Raw genomic sequence first — 21816 nt, 5'->3', positions numbered from 1 at the left:
TTACCAGCACGCCATTTATAACAACCACCTAAGAGGCTGATAGGCAGAGCAGGGTTGAAAAATGCTGGGAGGGAGAGGGGCAAAAGCATACACTGTTAAATCGTATGTTACTATCCTGTGGGCAAACAGAGAATTTTAGCCTTTAACTGTTTGATAAACCTAGTATTTTTGTACAAGCTTACTTTGTGGGAAAAAGGAACACAAAATCCAACAAAGTATCTCACAGCCTCGCATAGGACTAATGAATAAGACAAATAACGACTGAAAGACAGTCTCAAATCTAACATCATTCTGCAATGATTTTTTTTGAATCTTCTTTTAGGCAAAATTACTAACACGCTGCTATTTTCTGGGATTATCCTCATTCAACAACAAATCTGAATTTACACATTAGTCTTTTGCCAGCATTAAAATTCTTACATTCCTATGTATCTCTTTCCACAAAAGATGTTCTCCTTTTAAGCTTATTATTTCCCCAATTCCACCCTCAAGTACATTTTGCTACTCACTGTTACTGATCATTATAAATTGAAGTTTCGCTGTATTCTGACTTGTGTTAATGTATTTTAAGAGACTTCAGCATTTTCATATCTATCTTATTAGCATTTTCTTTCCTTGCAAAGTTTAGAGGTGTATTTTGCTTTCCCACCTACCTGAGAGAGGTTGAACGTAGCGACAGTGCTATCATCATATAGAAGAATATTAATAGTGTCTAGCGCCCAGGTACTTTCAGCCAAAAGACCAGATTTAAGAGACATCATCACTCTCCAGGCCTCAGGAGTTACTGGAGAAAGAAAGGATAAGCATAAAACAGTATTAGTGCAACCTTTGAGAGTTGAAAATTTGTTAAGTTTTGAAAGAATAAACTGTGACATTCTGAGGATGCAAAATATATAGGAAATAGTTACTGAATAGTTACTGAAACACTGCTTAAGACCTTGAAGACCACTTAGCCCTGTTATGTTTTTCTGTAACTGTTACTTAGTGCTAATTCTGGAGAGCTTTTTAATGGGGCCATTCTTTCTGACCTTGCTGAAGAAATCATCTTACAAACTTTTGAGAAGCTAGCTATAACAAACAATACATAAATCAAGTGAAATATTCTGTCATGAATCTGGGAACCTGAGGTATGGGAACTTGAATGTGTGAAATGTAACAGGAATTCAAGATAAGAAGACAGTTAGGAAAGAATTTAGAAAGAAACAAAAGTGACAAATAATATGGCTTGAAAAAATGGGCTACTCAAGTAAGGCCGCTGTAAGGACACAGAGCAATAGCTCTGTTGTGAGCTTCCATGGAACGAGAACGTGGAAATCTTTGCTCACCTAAACGTTGCACCGGTGATTTAACAGATATTCTGATGGATCTTTCAACAAATAGTATTTGGAAGCCCGAGAAAAGCTTTATTTTTAATGTAATATTATACTTTTTGAGAACTCAGGTCTCCATAAAGAAAACTGATTTCATATAACGTTGAACTTGCTGGTATGAGATTTGTCATCCGCACTGATACATATGCTACTACATTTTTAGTGAACACATAATAGTTACCGAAGTTAAATACTTATCAAAGCAGTCTTAACATGTAAAAGAAACTAGAAACCAAAGTTCCTTTCTCCCAACTTGTTTTGGCATTTGGCTTTTGTTTTTATACTTACCAATATCTTTTGAGGTAATCTTTCGTCTTGGTTTTAAGACTGGTTGCGATGCTTCTACAGAGCCTGGGGGGAAGGTAATTTCTCGCCTAATCGGTGGTGGTTGGGGTGGAGGTCCTGTGACCTGTGACACTGGAACTGTGGGTATAACCTTTTGCATCTTCATGGAGGGTAGGAAAGGAGACTTGCTTGGAGACATACGGTTTTCCAAAGAGCGCTGGAAGGATGCTGGACTCGGAGCTCTAGAGATGTGATTTGGCATAGAGGGTGGTGTCTGGTAGGATGACTGAGGAGGCCTAGTGATAGGCTGCATGGAGGCTGAGGATGACATATAAGAAGGCTGACGTTGGTTGACATGAGAAGGCCACTGACTCTCGTGGTTTATCCTCTGGTCAGGTACCATCATATCATCAGTGCGATTCATCCCTGGATACGGTGGGGCCTGTGCAGGGCCTCCTGGACCTTGCCTATTCTGGTAAGGGTAAGGCATATCGTTTCGTGTTGGCCACATGTTCTGCTGAGGACCTTCAGTGGAGGACGACGACTGCATGGGGCCACCAATCATCTGGGGAGGTATTCCATGCTGCTGCATTTGTCCTGGGCCCTGCATCCTCTCCCTGTTATACGGATACGGATATTGTCCCTGCATAGGCCTCCTATCAGGCCCAGAATAAGCATTGCTGTACTGGTTATACATTTCTTGTTGCTGGTTGCCATACTGCATGTTATACATATCCCCTTCGTGGCGTTTGGCTGGAGGCCCATACATGCCGTCCATGTGTCGCTTGTAGTTCTGAAAAGAAAAATCAGAAATAAAATTTGTCACTTTTACTACATACACAATAATAGAGATTGGCTGTAAGCTCATTTAAAAAGCTGAAGGCTCCTAGTTCTGGAGGGCTTGTGCTGATTCCAGTCAGGCACACATTGCTGTGATCGAGGCTTTCTATTTTAGCCTCTGCTGTGCTGCATTTATAACTTAATTTTAAAAGGAAACTTATCCTTGGGCTAAATTTTCTTATGCTTGCTCTTGTGTTCCCTCCTTTCCCTTTCCTATTCTGTCTGTCAGAAGAAATTCCATTGGCCACTTAAGACATGCATGAAAAGGCAACAGTCCTCACCAACAAGATATTTTCATTCCTTTTTTATGCTTAGTCTGCTAAGAAGACAAATCTTAAAAAAAGTCAAAACCACTCAATGATTTAATCTCTTAAAGGGACAAACACTGAGTGAACTCTTAAAATAACAAGATATGCTGCAAGCATGCATGTCTGAATGCTGGATATTATGACAGAGCATAAGAGACACACAATATATTTACCAGTAGAAGAAAATGTTCCCCTGCCTTTGTTACTCCACATAATTCTCTGAAACACAGTCATAGAATCATAGAATCACAAGGTTGGAAGGGAACTATAAGATCATCTAGTCCAACCGTCTTTTCATCACCACTGCTACCACAAGCTACTGAAGTCCAGTCCTGCTTGGGCAACCAGCCCTCCTTCCCAAATCATCCTAATCACATTTAATTTATTGCGAGATTATTTTAGCAACTGCTCACATCAAAATGTCCTATTCTGGCTCATGCAGGTTCTCACACTGCTGATCAGTAATGAGTGAAGCAACGTTCCCTTCTTGTTTTTCACCCTCTCAATTGGGGAATGTTGTGTGAGGTAAGCTGTTATACAGTCAGGGGAGTCGAGCTGTTTATAAATCATACAACTTCTCTGCATTTAAGACAGCAAGACAAAAAAAGATGGGTTGTGTTTTGAGGAGAAAGTAAGTGATAAAGTTTGCAGGGGTCCTTAGATCTTCAGGGAGTCTGATGCACAGTTCAAACTACCTCGAATGCTCTCAAGCAAAAAACATTTGAATTAAATTGGCAATTTCTGAATATATGATGTGTGGTAAATTCAAAGTTATGGCTCCCATGGTATCTATATCTACATATAGATAAAATTCTGTATGTATTCTATATGGGTCAGTTAAAACAGCTCTGGGATTCATAAACTCATCTTCCAAATTTGGTGCACATAAAACTGCAACTGCTGAATTGCTTGAAAGTATATGTATTTTTAACTTGCTATAGAGCTGCCTGGCTACCTAAGAAAAACCTATTTTCAGTCTTACATAAACTACTTGCTGTGGTAAATTCCACGCTTTGGGCCAATTCATACATTAAGAACTGCCTCAGTAGTTGCCACACCTAAAAAGAAGGTGCTTGTTTTGCTACAGTGATTCCACATGCTTAAAGCAGACACCCGAGAATGAAGCAAGTGCCTTTTTAAAGGCAGATCAGAGCTGTCCTTTATGCAGTGGCAAGATGCTTAATGGCAACCAAGTGCTGAGGACAGTGATGCGCCTCAATTCCCATTCCTGTGTAAGGGTTCAGCAGGTGACTAAGGCTGCACAATGTGAGTCTCCCCACTGGGAAAGGGGAGTTGTGAGACCTCGCAGAAGACAAAACTACACTAACACTGGTAACCTGCCGTGTAACAACTCTCAGCCTGTAAGCATTCATACAAGAACTGAAAAACCTGGCTTTGTTAGCCCCAGGGGTTCATGCACAAAGCACCTCCTTCCCAGCCATTCCCTAGCCTTCAGGCTACGGATAAAACTCTGAAAGGGTTATTTTTCACATTCTTCTTGAACCATTACAGGGTGAAACCTAGGAAATTGAAAGAATATGGTGGGAGCAACCTGGTCTTTAGCTAGGTGGAAAAGGGGAATGCTCTGGGAGTGGGAGCCCTTTCTGAGGGGGGCAAGGTCAGGATTCTCACCTTTCACTCTTCTATGTTTTTTTTGCATTCATGCTTGAATGCATTAAGCATTCAAGAGCCATTATACAAAGCATATAAACAGCAACAGAGACAGGGCCCAATGTATACTTTCATAAATTCTAGTTGCCTCTTCGTTTTAACGAATATATACTTCACATACAACCTACATATTTTAGCATGGAGTATCAGAAACTCTTCTATTACGTATCTTCGCAATTTTCCCACTGAATCACCTTGACTGCTCATATGTGTTCATAATAAAGAGCAAAAAAACAGTTTTTTGATTACACTATTTCAGAGATCCTATGAACTAAAGAGACTGGCAAGAAATCAAACTTTGTAAACATTTTTAGTATGATGTAACCTAAGATCTCAATTTTTTTTCTTTCTTTTTTTTTTTTTTAAAGTCTGAATTTCCTAGCGAATCACAGTATCACCAAGCTTGGAAAAGGCCCCTAAGATCATCCACAGTCCAACCATCCTCCTGTCACCAATATTTTCCACTAAACCACATCCCTCAGTACAACATCTAAACACTTCTTGAACACCTCCAGGGGTGGTGATCCCACCACCTCCCTGGGCAGTCCATTCCAGCAGCTGACCACTGGCTCAGAGAAGTGAAATGCTAACCCAGACAGAAAAGGACTACCTATAAGTAGCTGAAAACAAGTGCATTTTGATAATTCTATCACAAGGAAATGCCTTCTATTTTGGAAGCTAGCTGCAATTATTCTGCGTCTAGAACTGACTTCATAATGAATTTCAGAATGAAACTACAATCTTGTTGAAGTCATCAGAGTTTTGTCATTAACTTAAAATATGTTATTTTACCCACAAAGCAGTTATGATACATCTTACAAAAACCTTAATTATTAGTATAATTTGTATTTACAAAGATTTTATAAACAGAGACTGAAATGTACAGTTGTTTAAACTATTATTAAGACTAAAACATTTTTCTCATGTATTTGTAACATATTAGTAGAGAGAAAATACAGGGAAAATACCATCTGATATATATTTAAGATACATAACTCAGGTGACCCACCACAGCATTCTAAGTAACTGTGAGTACTGCATGTTTTACTCTGTTCTGGTTTTCTGTTGGGTTCACTTGGCTACGTGACGTAATTTGAGTCAATCTGCCAGTCAAGCAATACTTTCCAATTTGCCTCTGAAAGTGAGGCAGCATCACTCTAGCCTATTAATTATACTTTCCCACTCTGCTGATTATTAGCTTGGGACATTCACTTGATTCAAAGCCACAAAACTTCTAGAACTTCTGTTAAAATTTATGCCCTTCCAGGTGTAAAGAACATAATCTCCTATAGCTGCATACATGCTGCTTATCCTTACGGGCTGTGATTCTGACCCGAACTACAGTGCTCCTCTATGCCAAAAGACATACATTCCATCAACAAAGTTTTGAGTGTATACAGAATTTTTGACCGGCATTTATTAAAAAAATATTATGAATGTAGCTCTTTTCTCTTCTCCTACCTGCTGCTGTGGATACATTCCAGGTTGATGTCCTCCATACGGTGGCTGTCCTGAGGGAGGTCCTTGTCCTGGATACTGCTGCCCATATGGTTCATGCCTAAAATGAAGCATTCAAATCAACACTTAGAGCTGCTGGAGTTTCTAAGACACCAGGAAAAGAACATGCTGTCTTGATCTTGCACCTTGAAGATACTTGTCATTTGGAATCGTGGTGAAGACATGGTGTGGGATGGTCCAGAGACTAATACAGTAAGCTCTGCTGGAGCTGGCAGTGGAAAGAGGAAAGCAAAGCAGATAGAAGGAAAGAAGCAATGAAGATGCAGTGGAGAGATTTAGGAGTAGTGTTAGAAATGGGAATAGTGTACGGTCAGCAAAGAGGTAAGAAAGGCAGCTGCAGTGACACTAGGAACCAGTCATAGCAGGATAAATTCCTGATGTATATAGCTCAAAGGTTGAGCACGTCAAGATTGCTTTTTTACAGTGCAGGTTTCCAAGAAGACTACTTTCTGGATTAAGACTGTAATAAATGTATAGGTATATAGGTTAAGTACACAAACAATACCTAACTGCTAATTTGAAAAGAAATTCTAAGATTCTAAATGGTGATATGTGCTATAGTATGTAGCATTTAAACACATCTTCACTGAGTAAAAACAGCACTCTTACAATTTTGTAATCAATCATGTACAATCATGTAATTTTTAACTAAAGGTACATAATGAGGCATGCACAAGAGGCAGAGCTGAGCTGCACTTGGAAACTTACCTGTGGCCTTTTATGACCTCTGAGGGGCACTGCAGTGCAACTGCAGTATTTTTAGCACATCTGAATGAAATTTTATTTGCGGAAATGAAGTAATTGGAAAGTATTAAGACTAAAACATTAACACTGTCTTGCAGACCAGTACGTGAGTAATTACACTCTGTACATAACCAGTAAGAACTTATCTATTTGAGTGTAAGAATGGAAATAATATATCACAGAGAGTCTGAGAAACAAAACAGGATTAGGGAACCCGATGTGTTAAATGAACTGATGAGACATGGCTTTTTCGAAAGCAGAGAAAATACATATATTTTTGTGCCTCGATGAGAGTGAAAGCAATAGTTTTTCAGTATCTCCTAAAACGTTGACGTAGATGAAAATACCTGGCAACAGTTACACAAACCATATAACTGACAGGAATTGCTTACAATCATCCAAGATTGGATGTACAATTAGATGAAACTGGGCAAAGGTACATGTATTATATATATATAAGGAAATTTTCTAAATGTTAGTTTGGTTAGGCACAGGATAACCACAATCCAAAAGAAACTGGAAGCTTCAGAATAGGTGTCATTCAATACTGCACTGAAGAATTTGGCCTGTACATTCAGTTCAGTGTTGGCAAGGAGATATGGTAGTATGCATGCTCCTTTTCTAACATCTATGATTCTACAGCTACACGAAGTCAACCATTTTCCCAATCCTCTGTTACCCTCCAGAAACTGAACCAATGGTAAAAACCTAAATAAGAGCAGGCAAAGCATAAGCAACACCAAGAAGTCGCATATTCTATGTGCCCTCATAGAGTCTGCTAGCACTCATTAGCTGGTTATTGAAGATATTACAAACAGAGAAATCAATGTTCACCTTTGCTGGCCAGGGTAACGATTAGGAGAGTACATGCTTGGGTCACTGTTTGAAGGCACCATGTTGCTTTGACCAGGTGGTCCCATACTGCCTTCAGGACCCAGCCCATGATCCGACCTAAAAAATGACAAAGGAAACCCCATTCTGTAAAAAGTACTTATTCTCCAAAATCATATCCCTTAAAGAAAACATTCTCTTGACTTATCATCTTCCACTTTAATTAGATTTCCCAGCACATGACCTGTTGAGTAGCATTACAGTTGTGTTACTCCACACACCTACTACTTCGAGCTATGAGAAAAAACTGCTCCACTGCTGCACTCGGAAGACTCACACTATGTAACTTTAGCTGCCACAAGGAAACAAAAAGGGAAGCTAGGGTACACAAGCTAATGAAAGTAAAAGTGGGAATATTGCCAGAGCTGCAAAAGCTACTCAAATACTTAATATAATCCAAACATTCTCCAACGTCTCTGCTTGCTATAACAGTGTTCAGTTGTCAGATGTTTCACTCTTCCTTTTTTTTTAATTCCAAAGGCTTTCCTGGGATAAACAAAGAGAACCAAATTTATTTTTGCTTACTTCACTGAAAGCAAACTTATGAGGGCCCTGACAGACACACTGAACTACTAGTGCCCCTATAGCTCAGACAACAGACTCCAGGATCTCCAAAGAGAATTCACTAACAGACCACAATACAAACACAGGCTGTGCATTTTGTTTTTCAGAAAAAGCCCACCAACAACTGTTTAGGTGAAAACATGGTAAGAATACTCAAATGCTACTTTCTGCCATCACAGCCCAGTACAACAGCCAGCTGAAGACAGCTGTCAAACACACCCACTTGCTGATCTGCTGCAGCTTGAGTGATTTAGAAGGTTTAACAATTCCTCCTTATTAATTCCTGTGAACAGCTAGATGCAGTCATTACCAATGGTTTAACTCCCAGTGACTTAGTACAATGCTGTAGGAAATACAGGCTGCCACGTTCTCTGCAATGTGAGATGGGAAAATGAGAGGGGAGATGATGGCTTTCACTAACGGCCTTTGCTTTTTCCTGAAGAAAAACTCACCTCCTGTCATAGCCACTTCCATAAGAGAACTGCTGTCGCTGGCTCATGCTCATGTTGGACATGGCTCCAGATGGACTCTGGTTATACATTTCCTGTATTCCACTGTTAGGCATTTGTCCAGGGGTCATGAAAGGCTCGTTGCTTCCAGGCACTGCAACAGTAAAGGAAATTAAATATATTATTCTAGGGGTTTGAAAATATCTTTCTATTAAATGATATATTTTAAAATAATGTTCAGATTTCTAACACTGCCAAGGAGAATTAGCTGGTGTCTGACAAGCTCTCCAGGGCCTGATGAAAACTCATGAAGTACTACCACTACTAAGATGATGGTTATAATAATATATAGGAGCTGCAAGTGAAGAGAATAATCTTATCATACCAAACCAAGCTCATCAGGCATTGAGGCAGCTTCTTCCCTGAGGTCTTTATAGCTGAAGATGAACTTGCTCTTGCTCTTTTCACCCCCAAAAATGCTAAATATGAATTCAAAAGTAAATCTTACAAAATAGATGAACATAAATCTCATAGTTTGGATTATAAAGCTGAAGGAATCAGGCTCTTCTTTTTTCCTATAAAGCACTCATGTATATATTTATAAATATATATACATAAACTTGCTCACAGAAAGGTTACTGTACCCTAAAGTAGCTTCTTGAGCAGAATGGGCATATTCTAAAGGTCCAAGAAAAGACACATGTAGTATTATATTTCATATAAATCCCCGGACAGAGTAAGTGACTATCCTTTAGTCCTTTCTTGCAGATACTAAACAGACAGACATTTCTGTTTTGACTTAAAGTAAATATGATACATATGACAAAGTGCAATAAACCCACTTAATCTCATGTGGATACAATAATTAAAATGAATCTAAGACAGAGAGGACCTTCCTCTTATTCCAAATGTGTTTTACTAATGACTACAGCTCAGGTAACATGATTTAAAGGAAAGGTTTGAAAAAATTTTATCAGGATAGCTAGCTATCTCCTCACTGCAACACATATGAGGCAGCTTGATCTTGGTAAGTCCCTTCCAGCTGAACTGTTCTAGTCTAGTCTAATCTAGTCTGGTCTCATCTGGTCTCATCTGGTCATCCCTCTTCCTTTGATTTCTAGACCTCTTATTCCCGCTTCTCCCTTTTGTTCTCTTTCAATTTCCACTTCTTAATTTCACCTCCTTCATCTGCTCTTCTCTTTGCAGTGTGAGTCCTGTTTGTATTCTGACTTCCCACTTTCCTACATACGTGGTATACAAGATTGATTCACTTTAAGCACATTTTACAATATCCACACAAACATCTGTAAGTTAATTGCCCCAAGGGACAAAAGTCAGGCTTGACATTAGTTTTGGTTTTTGCTTTCTAAAAATAGTGTGTTTATCACCTTTTGTCAGGGGTTGTCCAAATGACATGAGTTAGTTTTCCTATGCTGAAAAATATGTAAATTAGGACAGCATTAGTAGACTTGCTCAGTTGCACACAGTGTCCAGCTGTATCACAATCAGGCCTGTTTCTTCACAGCTTCATCTTCCAGCATTGAAGATAGGCAGTTGCTACCCACACTCATAAAGCATACTGCATTGCATAAAATCCCTAGGAATTTATGCCATCATTCCTGAAATTTGTTCCTAGAAGCAGTTTTAGGAAACAGTTAAGACTAAAATACACAGCATGACCTTGAGAAGGGAAAATATGGCCAGAGTAGAATTGAACGATTGCACTGGATCTGCCTTTTTGCTAAAAGAATGTAGCTGTTTTTGCAGCAAGAATTCTGCTGTTTTGCCAACAGGAGAATCAGCTAGGCATGCAGCTCATTCGGATGAGTGGAGTGTTCCAATAACATCTATGTGAGTAGGAAAGAAGATGCCACAAAGAAAATACCTTTTCTCATTCCACCAAAAGGATCTTTATTCGGCTCGTATGGCATCCTTCCCATCATATCTGGCATGTTTATTCCCTGCTGGTATGGTGCATTTGGCGTCATGGAGTTTCGCTTCGGGAATGCTGATTCACTTACATCAGAAAAGGGATCATGCACACTAACTGCGCTGTTTCTAGCAGATGAGAAAAAGGAGGCATTAACATCATCGTGTATTCATAAGAACTGTGAAAACAGACCACCTTACAAAACACTGCTGCGTTTGTCAGTGATCACCACAGGATACATCTGAGGAAGCAGCAAACAACTTTCACAATCACTAAAGAACCTACCCTTTTTTTCCCCAAGCTTATCTGGGTACTTACCTGAACGATCAGGGCTTTCCACCTAAATGTGCATGTTCCTATTAGCCATGTAAAAGTCTAAACTTTTCTGAAATTTCACAACGCTGTGTTCCTCACATACACATAAGCTTCATATGCTGTGTCAAATTAGTATTACTTTTTATCTGTTTCATATAGTCCTCCTGAAGACTAAACAGCTACTTCATTTACCTTCCTAATATCATTTCTGAAAAGGATCTCTTGGTCCATCCAGCTGAATCCTCTGCTATCTCATTGTTACTGTAATACTTTTTTGATAATAATCTGAATCTGTGCGCCCAGGAAGGAAAGCTGTGGTTCTAAAGTGCTGTTACTGGTTTCAACCTCCCACCCCAATCTTCACATGTTCACATCCTCTAGCTTGCACTAGTGCTTGTTTGATCCTTCCCTGCTATTGCAGCTCCTAATCCTTCCTCCCTTTCCTTCTCTTCCCTCCAGAAAGAGATGATTTTTTGCCACTTCTAAGGCTGGGTTGGCTCACCACATAATCAGATGAATGCCTGTATAGTTGAGAAAAACTAACTTTAACTGCTTAGAATAACAGCATAAGAGAAAATGAAGCAAAGCCTATTTCATACCTGCCACCCTGCATAGGTGTCATCTGTCCATGAGGTGTTGATGCTGGTGTTGGAGGTTTCAAATCGCCTGGCACTTCTGTCATGGAATTACTGCCAGTAGACTGCGGAGTCTGTGGGCCTTGCAAGGAACCAGAATTAGCTGGAAGATTAAAGAAAAAGGAAATATTAGAAGGTAGCAGCCAAATTACTGCAGAAATAATAATAGTCAGTGAGAGAAACTGGTTGTTTCCCTCAACAGCCTGCTTATACCATGCATCTCTACTTTGTAACTTCCATAAAATCCTCTGAGACCAGGATATGCTGTGAGGTAATAGCCATCATCTTTCCTAGAACCACAAATTTAAATCGCTGCCTGAAGCAACAGGAATAGAAATCATCTAGATGAAGGATCAATTAAATCACAGGTCAGAGGTACAAAGTTAATTGTCTATAGTTTACAACAGAGTAGATGAAAGTTGTTCTTTCTTCGGCACAGCTTCTTTATATATATGATCACTACCACAATACAGATATTTATAAAGCAAATTTCAACCAGAAGCTTTTTCTACAAATTTAAACCACTGTATTAATATAAGAACATAATCTATTTTATTACTAAAAGGCAGGAATTTCTGAGATGAAACATGGCTAATAGTTAGGGGCACACTGCAACCCTATGCTATCTTTGAGACAATGTGGCAAAAGATTGAATTCAAGAAATTTAGAAGGCCATCTGGGGTAAGAAGAAAGCATAACATTGTAAAAATAGCAATGAACAACTTAACAAAATGCAGTTAGGATCACTGTAAAGCATGTGTAACAAGATCAGGTCAATTCTGCAAGAATTTTTATGCCGAGATCTCAGACAACAATAGAGTACTGCACTACTGGCCTCCTTAACCATGGTGAACAGAATCATAGAATATCCCAAGCTGGAAATAGCAACATTTTTGATGTGATGATAAATGGAGAGAAGCATGTAATGTTCTACTCTAAAGAGACTGAGCAGTAATAAGGACATTAAATGAATATATCATATAAGCTAATGATAAATTACATTCAGAATAGTCTTTTAAAGTAGACAGTGCAGTTTCTATTTTCATACAAATACTGAGAAAGTCCTCCTCCAACACATGATGTGGCATTTTTCTGATTTAGAAGGTGATAGATGGGCATCAGTAACAGTGCCTAAGCTTTGCATCAGATTGCCCTTGTCTACTTTGGTGAAGCAGGAATTCTTCCCGAGAACTTGTAGGATCAAGTCTTTGGATGCTATTTTCCAACAGAAAAAAATCACAAACCTAATAAACTTAGAAAGACATGGCAATGGCTTGAGATGTCTTTTTTCTTATACAAACCTTCGTGTGAGCATTTTTAAGTGCCTGACTATTGTCATCCAACAACTAATTAACAAAACTTTATAAATTACTGTTGGAGGAAAAACTAGAAGCAGCAGCACGGGCTGTTCTTCTCTATGTGAAAGAGAGAGTAGTTTATAATTGACTCAGAATCCTAGAACACACATCACCCTGACAGGCAGAGCTTGTTTTTAACTGAAGAACACCCTTTTTATGTGTTTCATTTATATCTGTAACACATGTTCCGCTATCTGGAAATCAGTTTCAGTAGCAAGAGCATATGTAAAATGCACAATTTGTAGTCCATGTTGCTCCTGCCCTCACCTTTCTAAGGTGTGTTTGGACTATATTCACGCTGTAATGAGGTTCAAAAAAAGGTCAAGAAAAGCTCTCTGATAGCATTAATACAGTTACAACAACATATGCAACAGTTAATGTTACAGTTGACTGAAGGCTTTAGCACTGTAATAAAACATATATGTAAAATAATAAAGAAAATCATTACGTTCACATAAAATGAGCCTTTTGTATATAAGACCCCTGGGTGAGACAGGATCATTTTCCTGCCTTTTTGTATTGTAAGGTCTACTGCACTTTAAACACAATGCTAGATTACTTCTAAAAAGCTTGAAAGCATTTCTGAGTTGTCACACGCCATCATCATCTTGTTATATCAGAACCATGTAAGCAAACATCTTAGTTTACCCATATACTTACAGTAAAAAATGATATTGCATCACCACACACATTTCTCTGATGATTGGCTTTTAAGCAGCAATTAAGTTCCTCCCTATTCTACCTGAGCAAAGAAATTAATTCACATCTAAAGTAAATCTAAATAAAACAAGTAAAATGCTCTTCACTATTAATGGGCTGTGTAAATATTCAGAATCTTTCTTATACATAACAATGTTATTTTTAGATGCCTTTTTTACAAGGAAAGTTTTAAGAATGAAAATATCCACCTGAGAATCTGCAAGCTACATTTCTATCTGCTTGGTGGAAGTTATAGTTGTTCCCCCCCACCCTGACACTTTTCTAAATGACTGCTAACAAACATATGAAAAATTGAAGGCAAATACTATTATAAAAAGTGCAAAGTTTCTGGTACTGTTTAGTTAATGAACTTTGCTCTAGGCTTCTGCTGGGTCAGACACACTCCTACAGAGAAGGGACTGCAAATATGTCAACCTCTGGATTAGGTCATCAGCCACCAAGAAGAGCCCTAGTGTGGATATATATATATCCATGTCATATGCTCATAGGCCACTGAGTAGTTCATCTATGTTCTAGTATTACTGTCATTGGAAAAAGTACATCCTCGAGGAAGAATAATCTAAGTGCATACTTGAAATGTTTACTACTGGTAGAGCAGATATAATTTTTTAAATAACATAACCCTTTTCCTTGTAGGATGTTATTTTCAGTTACTTAAAGCTTTGCAGTGTTTGAGCCAATCACAAGGAAGTTAGCCAGATGGATCTTCTCAAGCTCATTTTTTTTTCTTGGTCCTCTAAAAAAATTCTGCACAATACCAGGCATATGAGTGAAATCAAACTTTTTACAAGAGTTCTTAGATGTGTGGTCCTTTTTCAGAGAGTCTGAAATGCTGATTTGTGTCTGGGTAGAACAGGAGAGATCATACAAAGGGCAACACATGGCAAAACTTAGAGAACTGTCACTCAGAATGATACTCATGATGTAAAAGTCTTGGTGGTTTTTCTTGTTTTTTCTTATCTGTAGAATGGGAATCACGCTCCTTTTTCTCTTCAGTGGTTACTGAAAAGGCTGATTAATTATTTTATAAACTTCATATGCATTTGTAACGAAGACAAAGAGAAAAAAACAAAGAGTGAAGTTATAGTTCTCTGAGTCTGACTGAAGAGAGTAGCACAAATAGAGGCCATCAGTGAGAACTGAAATCCTACACACCATTCACTCAATGGCAGAATCACACAGCATTGCTTGGCTTTTTCCTTGCATGGCAGTGTGGGCTGCTTTCAGGAAAGACCCTTTATTTACCAGAACAGAAACACACAGATTAAAAAAAAAAAACAAACAACCAAACATTAAAAGAAGCATTTTCTTGCTTCTTTTCCCTCTAGGAAAAAAAGAAAAAAAACCCCAGCAACCTCTTGAAACGCCATTAATATGAGGCCTGACATGCTCTCTAGGATATGCCTACCTTTTGCCAGAAGCTACAAATGTATACTCTAAAGTAAACAATGAAAAGGTTACTGAGGGTTAAGCACATTCACACACTCCAGCCCAGCAGCCAGCCGCCACGCTGGGAGGATAATTTACACGGCACAAACCCAGTGCCCCACTCCGGCCGGCTGGGGGCATTGGCTGTTGCAGAGTCCCTCCCAGCGGGAGCGGGGTGCCTCTGCCTGCCCCCCTCCTCCAACCCCTCACCCATCCATCTTCCGTGGGGATTCCCTGGCTGGCCTCACCACTCGCTGCATGACATCACCTGTCTGCTAAGAATAGCGCTTCAGTCAGTCGGCCAAGACGGATGGGTTTGGTTACGGAGGCGCCCATCAAAGGGCTGCGGAGTGCCGCGTCCCCCCGCTGTCCCCTCCCCAAGTCTTGTTTCTCTGCTGCCAAGGAAACGCTCCCTTGCTCTCCTCCCAGAACATGCACATGTTCTCCAGGTCTATTGTGACTCAGTCTCTGCTGACACCGGGGGCTCAGTCTCTGCTGACACCGGGGCCAGCAGCCGTTTGTTACTCAGAGCATCCCTCCTCCCAGCTGTGCCTCAGAGCCCATTCTGCTCCTTTGGCACAGGGTAAATACCTCAGTCTGCATTTCTGAGAGTCACACAAATTGCACAATGCAGCCAAAAATTTACAGTGCATTTGCTGCTGGTAGTAGTGATGGGAAATCCCAACCATGGTGCTACAAGAAAATGGACTAACACACGAACCCAGACCACTGTATCACAGTCCCCTAAGTTCAACTTGCACATCACATCTTTCCCTTGAGGGGATGGGTCCTCCTGCTGGGACCTGCCTGCTCCAGTTGTCACACTATATTTCCTAGCGTGCCCACTACAATGCCCAAGAGTCACCTCTGAGGCAGCCACACAGCCACCCTTTGGATGAGGGACATCCACAAGAACCGACTTGCTCTGACCCTGTGCTTCTGCTTGTACCTTCCTGAGCATCTACACTAAACAGGAACTTGATTCTCCTCTATACCAAGACGGTTGGTACAGAGCAGTTGAAATATTTATTTTCAGAAATTTTATGAAGATCAGCTGGTTTTTAAACTCTAGTGACTCTAGTGACTCAGATCTTGTAGCATCAGCTGTAGAATTGGACAAAATACAACAGCCCCCCTCTGAGAAAAGTCTCCCTGCTTTTTATTTATTTATTTATTTTTAAACCAAAATGCCCAAAGCGCTAACACTGCCACTAGCTCTCTGCACATGGATTTGGCCTCACAGCTGCTCTGCCTATGCTGAGCTAGCTGCACAACAGAGGTGAATGGTTAAAGCAAGGACCCTCCGAGGCTACCGTTTCTTGTTGTATTGGTATCCTGTTTCCTCTGAATGCCAAAGAGTAACAGATTATCTGAAATACATCCACAACTCTCCTTCTTTTGTGCAGCTAATGTTGGCATATACTGAAGAAAAAGGAGCAAGAAAAAAAGCTGAGTATTAGAGAGAACAGGCCTGTACTCTCTGCAGCGTCTATACCTCAGCGGGATTTCATGTACTGAAGTTGAAACACACTGGGAAAGCCTTTCTCTGCAGAGAAGTGCAGTCCATTCAGTGACACGAGTTCTTTTCTAGCCAACAAAACAAATCTTGAGATCTTTGCTTGCTTCCTCTTCTACTCGTTTCTATGTCCTGCTGTGTTTTTATTTTAGAAAAATAGTTTCAGTTCCCCTCATAGATGGCTTCCTTGAATGTTACAATAAATTTAAACTCGGACTTTGTCATTTTCATCTGTAGTGCCCTGATACAAAGGACTCAGTAAAACGGTACATCTGGTATTTCTGTTTCTTTGTTTCCTGCCTATGTATTTGAATAAGGATTCTTTAGCTCAAACTTCAGCTGATTCACAGTGATTGTCCCTGAACAAACTGCTGAGAGCAGTGCTGGAGGGGGATGGGCAAGGGAGGATACCGCAAAGCACAACATCCTTTCATTTTCAGTACTGCTGCTGCTTCTAAAACTGCTGTTTTAGAAAGAGATGAATTTCCTCCTCACCCTCCTTTGTAAGCCTGAACAGTTTCATGCCCCTTAACTGTCTTCTCAGAATGACAGGTAAACATAACACCTTTTAATTTTTGCACTGGGAAATATTCTAGACATACATGCTCATTTCAGATCAATAAACATTCGGACTACAGGTTTCACTTCTTGTGCTGAGTGTATTTCTCCATTTTCTGAACTCGCCTTACAAAGTCATCTATTAATCTTATGTATTATGCAATCAGCATTGGGGTACCTGATAAGTCTAAATGCTAGTGGGGGAGAGGAATTATTTAAGGATTCACACAAGGAAGTGTAGCTAGGAAGATTTTAACTAAACACTTTCCTAAATCCTTATGCTGAAAAATACAGAAAAAGATCTAAGCGTTATCACCGTTACCTTCTTCTGTAAAGGACAAAGCACTATCATATGAAATGGCAAAAGCTCTTTTATATGGTGATAAAGGTTTTTGAATTTTCTGGTATCCACAATAGGAAATCTCAAAGTAGTACAATACAACCTGCAAACCCCTGGAGAGGTTGCTGGGTCCCTGACTCTCAACTTCCCATTTTCTGCCAGTGAAGTGAAATAACAGAAGTTATTAAATACTTTTTGTTATTGCCTTTCACAGGGAACTGCTGTAAACATTCCAGGAATTACGTTCTCTTGGCACTAACACAAGGTGATCTTCCTAACAGCACTTGTGAAGGTAGGTATTAGCAGAATTATTCTGTAGCTCAGACAAGTCTAATAACCAGCAAATCAAAGGAAAATTTTCCTCTTCCATGGGCAGTCTAGATGTCTATGTAATAGAATAATACTTACTACACATTTTCTTAAGTGCTTAAATTTGTCACTGCTGAAGATTTTCCCTTGAATATCAGTCATGACTATCAAATCTTTTGAGTCTTAAATTAAATTAATTTAGGAAGAAAACTGTGTGGTTCCAAACACCACACTGTACACATAAAGATCAGCCAAAATTAATCATTTCCAGTTTTGATTTTTCAAAGATGAAAACGGTAATACTAACAACTTATCTGGCATACAGGATTAACAACAATAGAATAAAGACCGTGTGTGCTTCCAGACTACAATGTCTGGCGGTGGGGATACACCATGCTCTCAGCTCTCTCCATCTGCCATACATTCAACGTGAGCCACATCAGAGCAACCATCTGAGATCCACTCATTAGCCCAGCATCTGCCATCCTGCCTCCAACTGAAGCTGTACTGAACAACAGCCATGCTGAAAACGCAGCTTCAGAGTCGTGGTAATCAGTGTTCCTGCAAGAGGATCTCATCTTTAGATAAACGGACAATCCTAGCGTTGGCTGCCTCATGTCACACAGCACAAGCACATCCCTGCAGAATCTTTCATTTTGACTAAAACAACGTAACTCTTTGAATCTTAAGGCTATGTTGGCAGATACATCTTGAGCAGCGATTAGATATATAACTGGGTCACATATCTAATCTGACTCAATTCAGGAGCCCAATCAAGTTTAAAAACAATGTATTTATTCTCGCAGTTTGTCTAATATTAGCAAGACATGCTTCTAAAAATATAACGGGCAACCCAGTGAATATCTTCTGCGTTAAAAAAATGGTTGTGTAAGAGGCTGCATTTTTTTTCGCTTACCAGGAGATGGCGGCTGAATCTTAGGTTGTTTCTTAGTATCTCCAGTGCTGAAGACTTCTGGAGGGGGCTCCTCCCCTCGCTCGATCTTGCACTCGAAGGCAAACAGGTACTGAATGTACTGTTTTTTCAGGGAGCTGGCTGCACTGCTCGAAGTGCCAACGTTCAATGTTGTTGCAAGCTCGCGCCACTTCTTGTTTTTATTAACCTAGCACGATAAATGGCAGAATCATTGGTTTGCAGCAAAGTGGTTTGTTTAAAAGTCAGGAGGAAAAAAAAAAAAAAGTAAAAATAATAAAAAAAAGTACTTAACATCTTGGTTTACTTTTTTTATTTTTCTCTTCTAACTAATGCTCATTACGCCCACATGCAGTAATGCATAGACAGCATTTACAGTTATAAAACCATTAAGGAACCTGCTGATAGCTACATAAAAAGCTTTGTTCAAAGTCTTCTGCATGGTGCATCTTTTAAATGCCTTGCACTCTTCCAGGGCCTCTGCTCTTCAGTTAGCAATTTATCTCCAAGCAAATGCACACTCACTCTCACTCTGACACCCACCCACACCCACCCCATTCTAATTAAAAAGCAGCTTCTGAAAACTAATTTAAAAAGCAATAACAGCATTATTCGCAATTTAAGCGTTTGAGCACTGATATGAAAAATATTTTTTTCTCTAGAAGAGCCACCAGCTGTCAGATAGTTTAGCCTATAATTCCTGGTTTGAGTCCTTTCACTTCACAGCATCTTGCGGGGACAGATCAATGATCCTTTGGCTAGATGAGATGCAGTGTGGAGTGAGGCCCTTTAAATAATTATGGCAGACTTCAAACACACAGGGCTAGTCCAGCAACACCCTGTACTGCAGTGCTGACTGCACAACTCTGCTGTGAATCTTGTTTGCAATGCAAGGCTGAGAATATCCAAAGATTCTCTTCCTGAGTTCCTCAAACACAGCTGATCTGTAGAAACAGCTTAGTTCATTTGTCATCCTGGATGATGCCACCGGCTCATGCACCTATGTCAAACAGAGTATTGTTTTTGCTGTATAATCTGATGCCCTAAAGTTCATTCAACCAGTTGTGCAATTGTTAGGTATGGTCCAAGGACGGGAGGGAGCCCTGACATAAATGGGCTTTGTGCATCTGGGCCTTTGTTGAGGAAGAATCCTGATTCTTGCATGCCATGATGCTTTGTACTTTTCCTGAGGCCTGAGATTCTATGATTCCAACTTAACTTCACTAGCCATAAAGGTTATCATTTGCCATACTGTTCCTATGGCCTTCTGCCAGCAAAAGAAATATTTCTTAAATTTCTCTGTGTTTAATAACATCAATACTGCTGCCAGACTTCTGAGGATAGCATTAATAGCAGGCAGATTTGCATGGCTATGCAAAGTGTTTTTATTTCTCTGTTAGATCCCACAAGAACTCAAGAGTTAAAGAAGATATTTTCCATAAATTGCCCCTGCCGAGGCTTGAAATCCAGCTACACAGCCCTTTGTGCCTACTGACGTACAGCTAAGTGGTACATAATGAACACATTGCATAACGCAAACAGAAATATTCATGCCTAAATGCCCACTATATTGGCATTTAAAAGAAGGCTGCCAACAGCTGGTCTGCTCATGTTGGGACCCCATCAAAAGCACGTATTCGGAAAGCATGTACTGCTGCTCTCTGTCACTCTCTGGGCAGAATCAGGAGATGTGCAGTGTAGCAGCTGGAGTAACAACTTTTTAGGAGATGTCACTCAGATGCATTTAAATAACTCTCATCAAGCAAAGCACTTTGCCTCACAGTAGGCCCAAACAGATAAACATGGTGATCATTCATGTGGGCATACCAGCAAAACCAAGAGCCCTTACTTTCAGTGTCAATTCTTATCAGTTCTGTAGCACACAATTTTGTAACTCAAGATCCTTCAAAAATCAGTGTAAGTGAACAGCATCTACTCTTTGGCAATGCATAACGCCTGTCACTGCAAATTAACACTGAGTGCCCCAAAATAAAGTAAATTTCCATGTAATAAGCAAACACTAACAACTCTCTAGAACACCCCATTTGCCCCCCCTGCTTTATTTTTCATTCTAAGAGTCATGCTGTGGGCACAATCATGCTGTATGAGGCAGAGCAGCTGCATGATACGATTTACCTGTAATAAAGTTTCTCAGCTAAAAGTAATCAAATCTTTATGATGCTGGGGGGCATGAGCTGATCACTAAAAATGTCAGGATACCATCTCTTGCCCATATATAGCATTTAACAACAGGCAAGGTGAAGTGTATTAGGTTTCTCTGCCTTCCTCTAATAACAGGAATAGCTAACATTTCTGGACTTGGGTCAGTGATTTAATTCAGCAGTCAAGTCCTGTGTTGTGAAGCGTACTATTAATAACAGCAGTAATAATGGTATTAATTAATGTTGGAAGTTTCATTCTTGAGCTAACCAGATAGATCATTAAAATGTGCTCATTTTCTAAGGAGCTAATTTGACTTGCTATATTTTTGAGATAATATTTTCTAATTATTGTAATATGATATATATTTAAATATTACATACTGCATAAACATCTATCTGTACCCCTATCTTTAAGCCCTAGTCTTGTGAAGCACTGAATATGCACAAATGCTCTTGAATTCACAGAAAATAAGGATCTCAGCACTTCACAGTAGCTTCTAGCACCTGGCCAGACTGACCCTGTAGATGAAATGGGTGCTTTGTAAGCATTAGGAAAGGAGAACTAATGTCAAATACAAAATCTAACTTTGCAAATACTGACAATTTACTAACTTTTGATATTGCTAGACAAAGGAACACGTAGTTTTGCTCTGTGGAGATCAGTCATACAGAACCCTATGTATGTTATTTCCATCTATTCTTTTGGTAAAGTTCCAGCTGACTGGTGAGTACACAAAAGAAAGCTTCTTCCATCTGTGGCATAACAAATATGCTCAGGAAGAATAAGGTCACAGATATTGTACATTCTCTATTCTAATATAGCAATGTTAATACTTACATTTCTAGCATTACATGTACTTACATTTCTAGCACATTTTTATTCTCAGCTCTTCCTGCTTTCATTTCCCTTCTTCACAACTAAGAAATTCATCTTTTCTTTGTAATGATCATGTTTGCATTGCAAACCAAAATAT

General features: G+C 39.5%; 1 protein-coding gene across 7 annotated transcripts in view; it reads right to left on the bottom strand.

The window, feature by feature from the left end:
• Positions 1-21816, bottom strand: part of ARID1B (AT-rich interaction domain 1B) — a 316149-nt gene that overhangs the window by 4445 nt on the left and 289888 nt on the right. For 4 of the 7 annotated variants that reach the window (XM_085217103.1, XM_085217108.1, XM_085217105.1 and 1 more), the window contains 8 exons: positions 18666-18870; positions 11485-11623; positions 10526-10698; positions 8644-8794; positions 7571-7687; positions 5936-6032; positions 1659-2448; positions 654-784 (listed from right to left, as the gene is read on the bottom strand). In XM_085217103.1, the coding sequence (XP_085073229.1) occupies positions 654-784; positions 1659-2448; positions 5936-6032; positions 7571-7687; positions 8644-8794; positions 10526-10698; positions 11485-11623; positions 18666-18870 (1803 nt within the window). The remainder of the gene's footprint in view (positions 1-653; positions 785-1658; positions 2449-5935; positions 6033-7570; positions 7688-8643; positions 8795-10525; positions 10699-11484; positions 11624-18665; positions 18871-21816) is intronic. The other 3 variants (XM_085217106.1, XM_085217107.1, XM_085217109.1) reach the window with 1 other exon arrangement.

This window comes from Meleagris gallopavo, chromosome 2 (assembly GCF_905368555.1).
Source record: "Meleagris gallopavo chromosome 2, MGAL_WU_HG_1.1, whole genome shotgun sequence".
In the NCBI taxonomy this organism is placed as follows: domain Eukaryota; kingdom Metazoa; phylum Chordata; class Aves; order Galliformes; family Phasianidae; genus Meleagris; species Meleagris gallopavo.
Note: the sequence above shows the minus strand (reverse complement) of the source record. Positions and strands in the feature narration are given on the sequence as shown.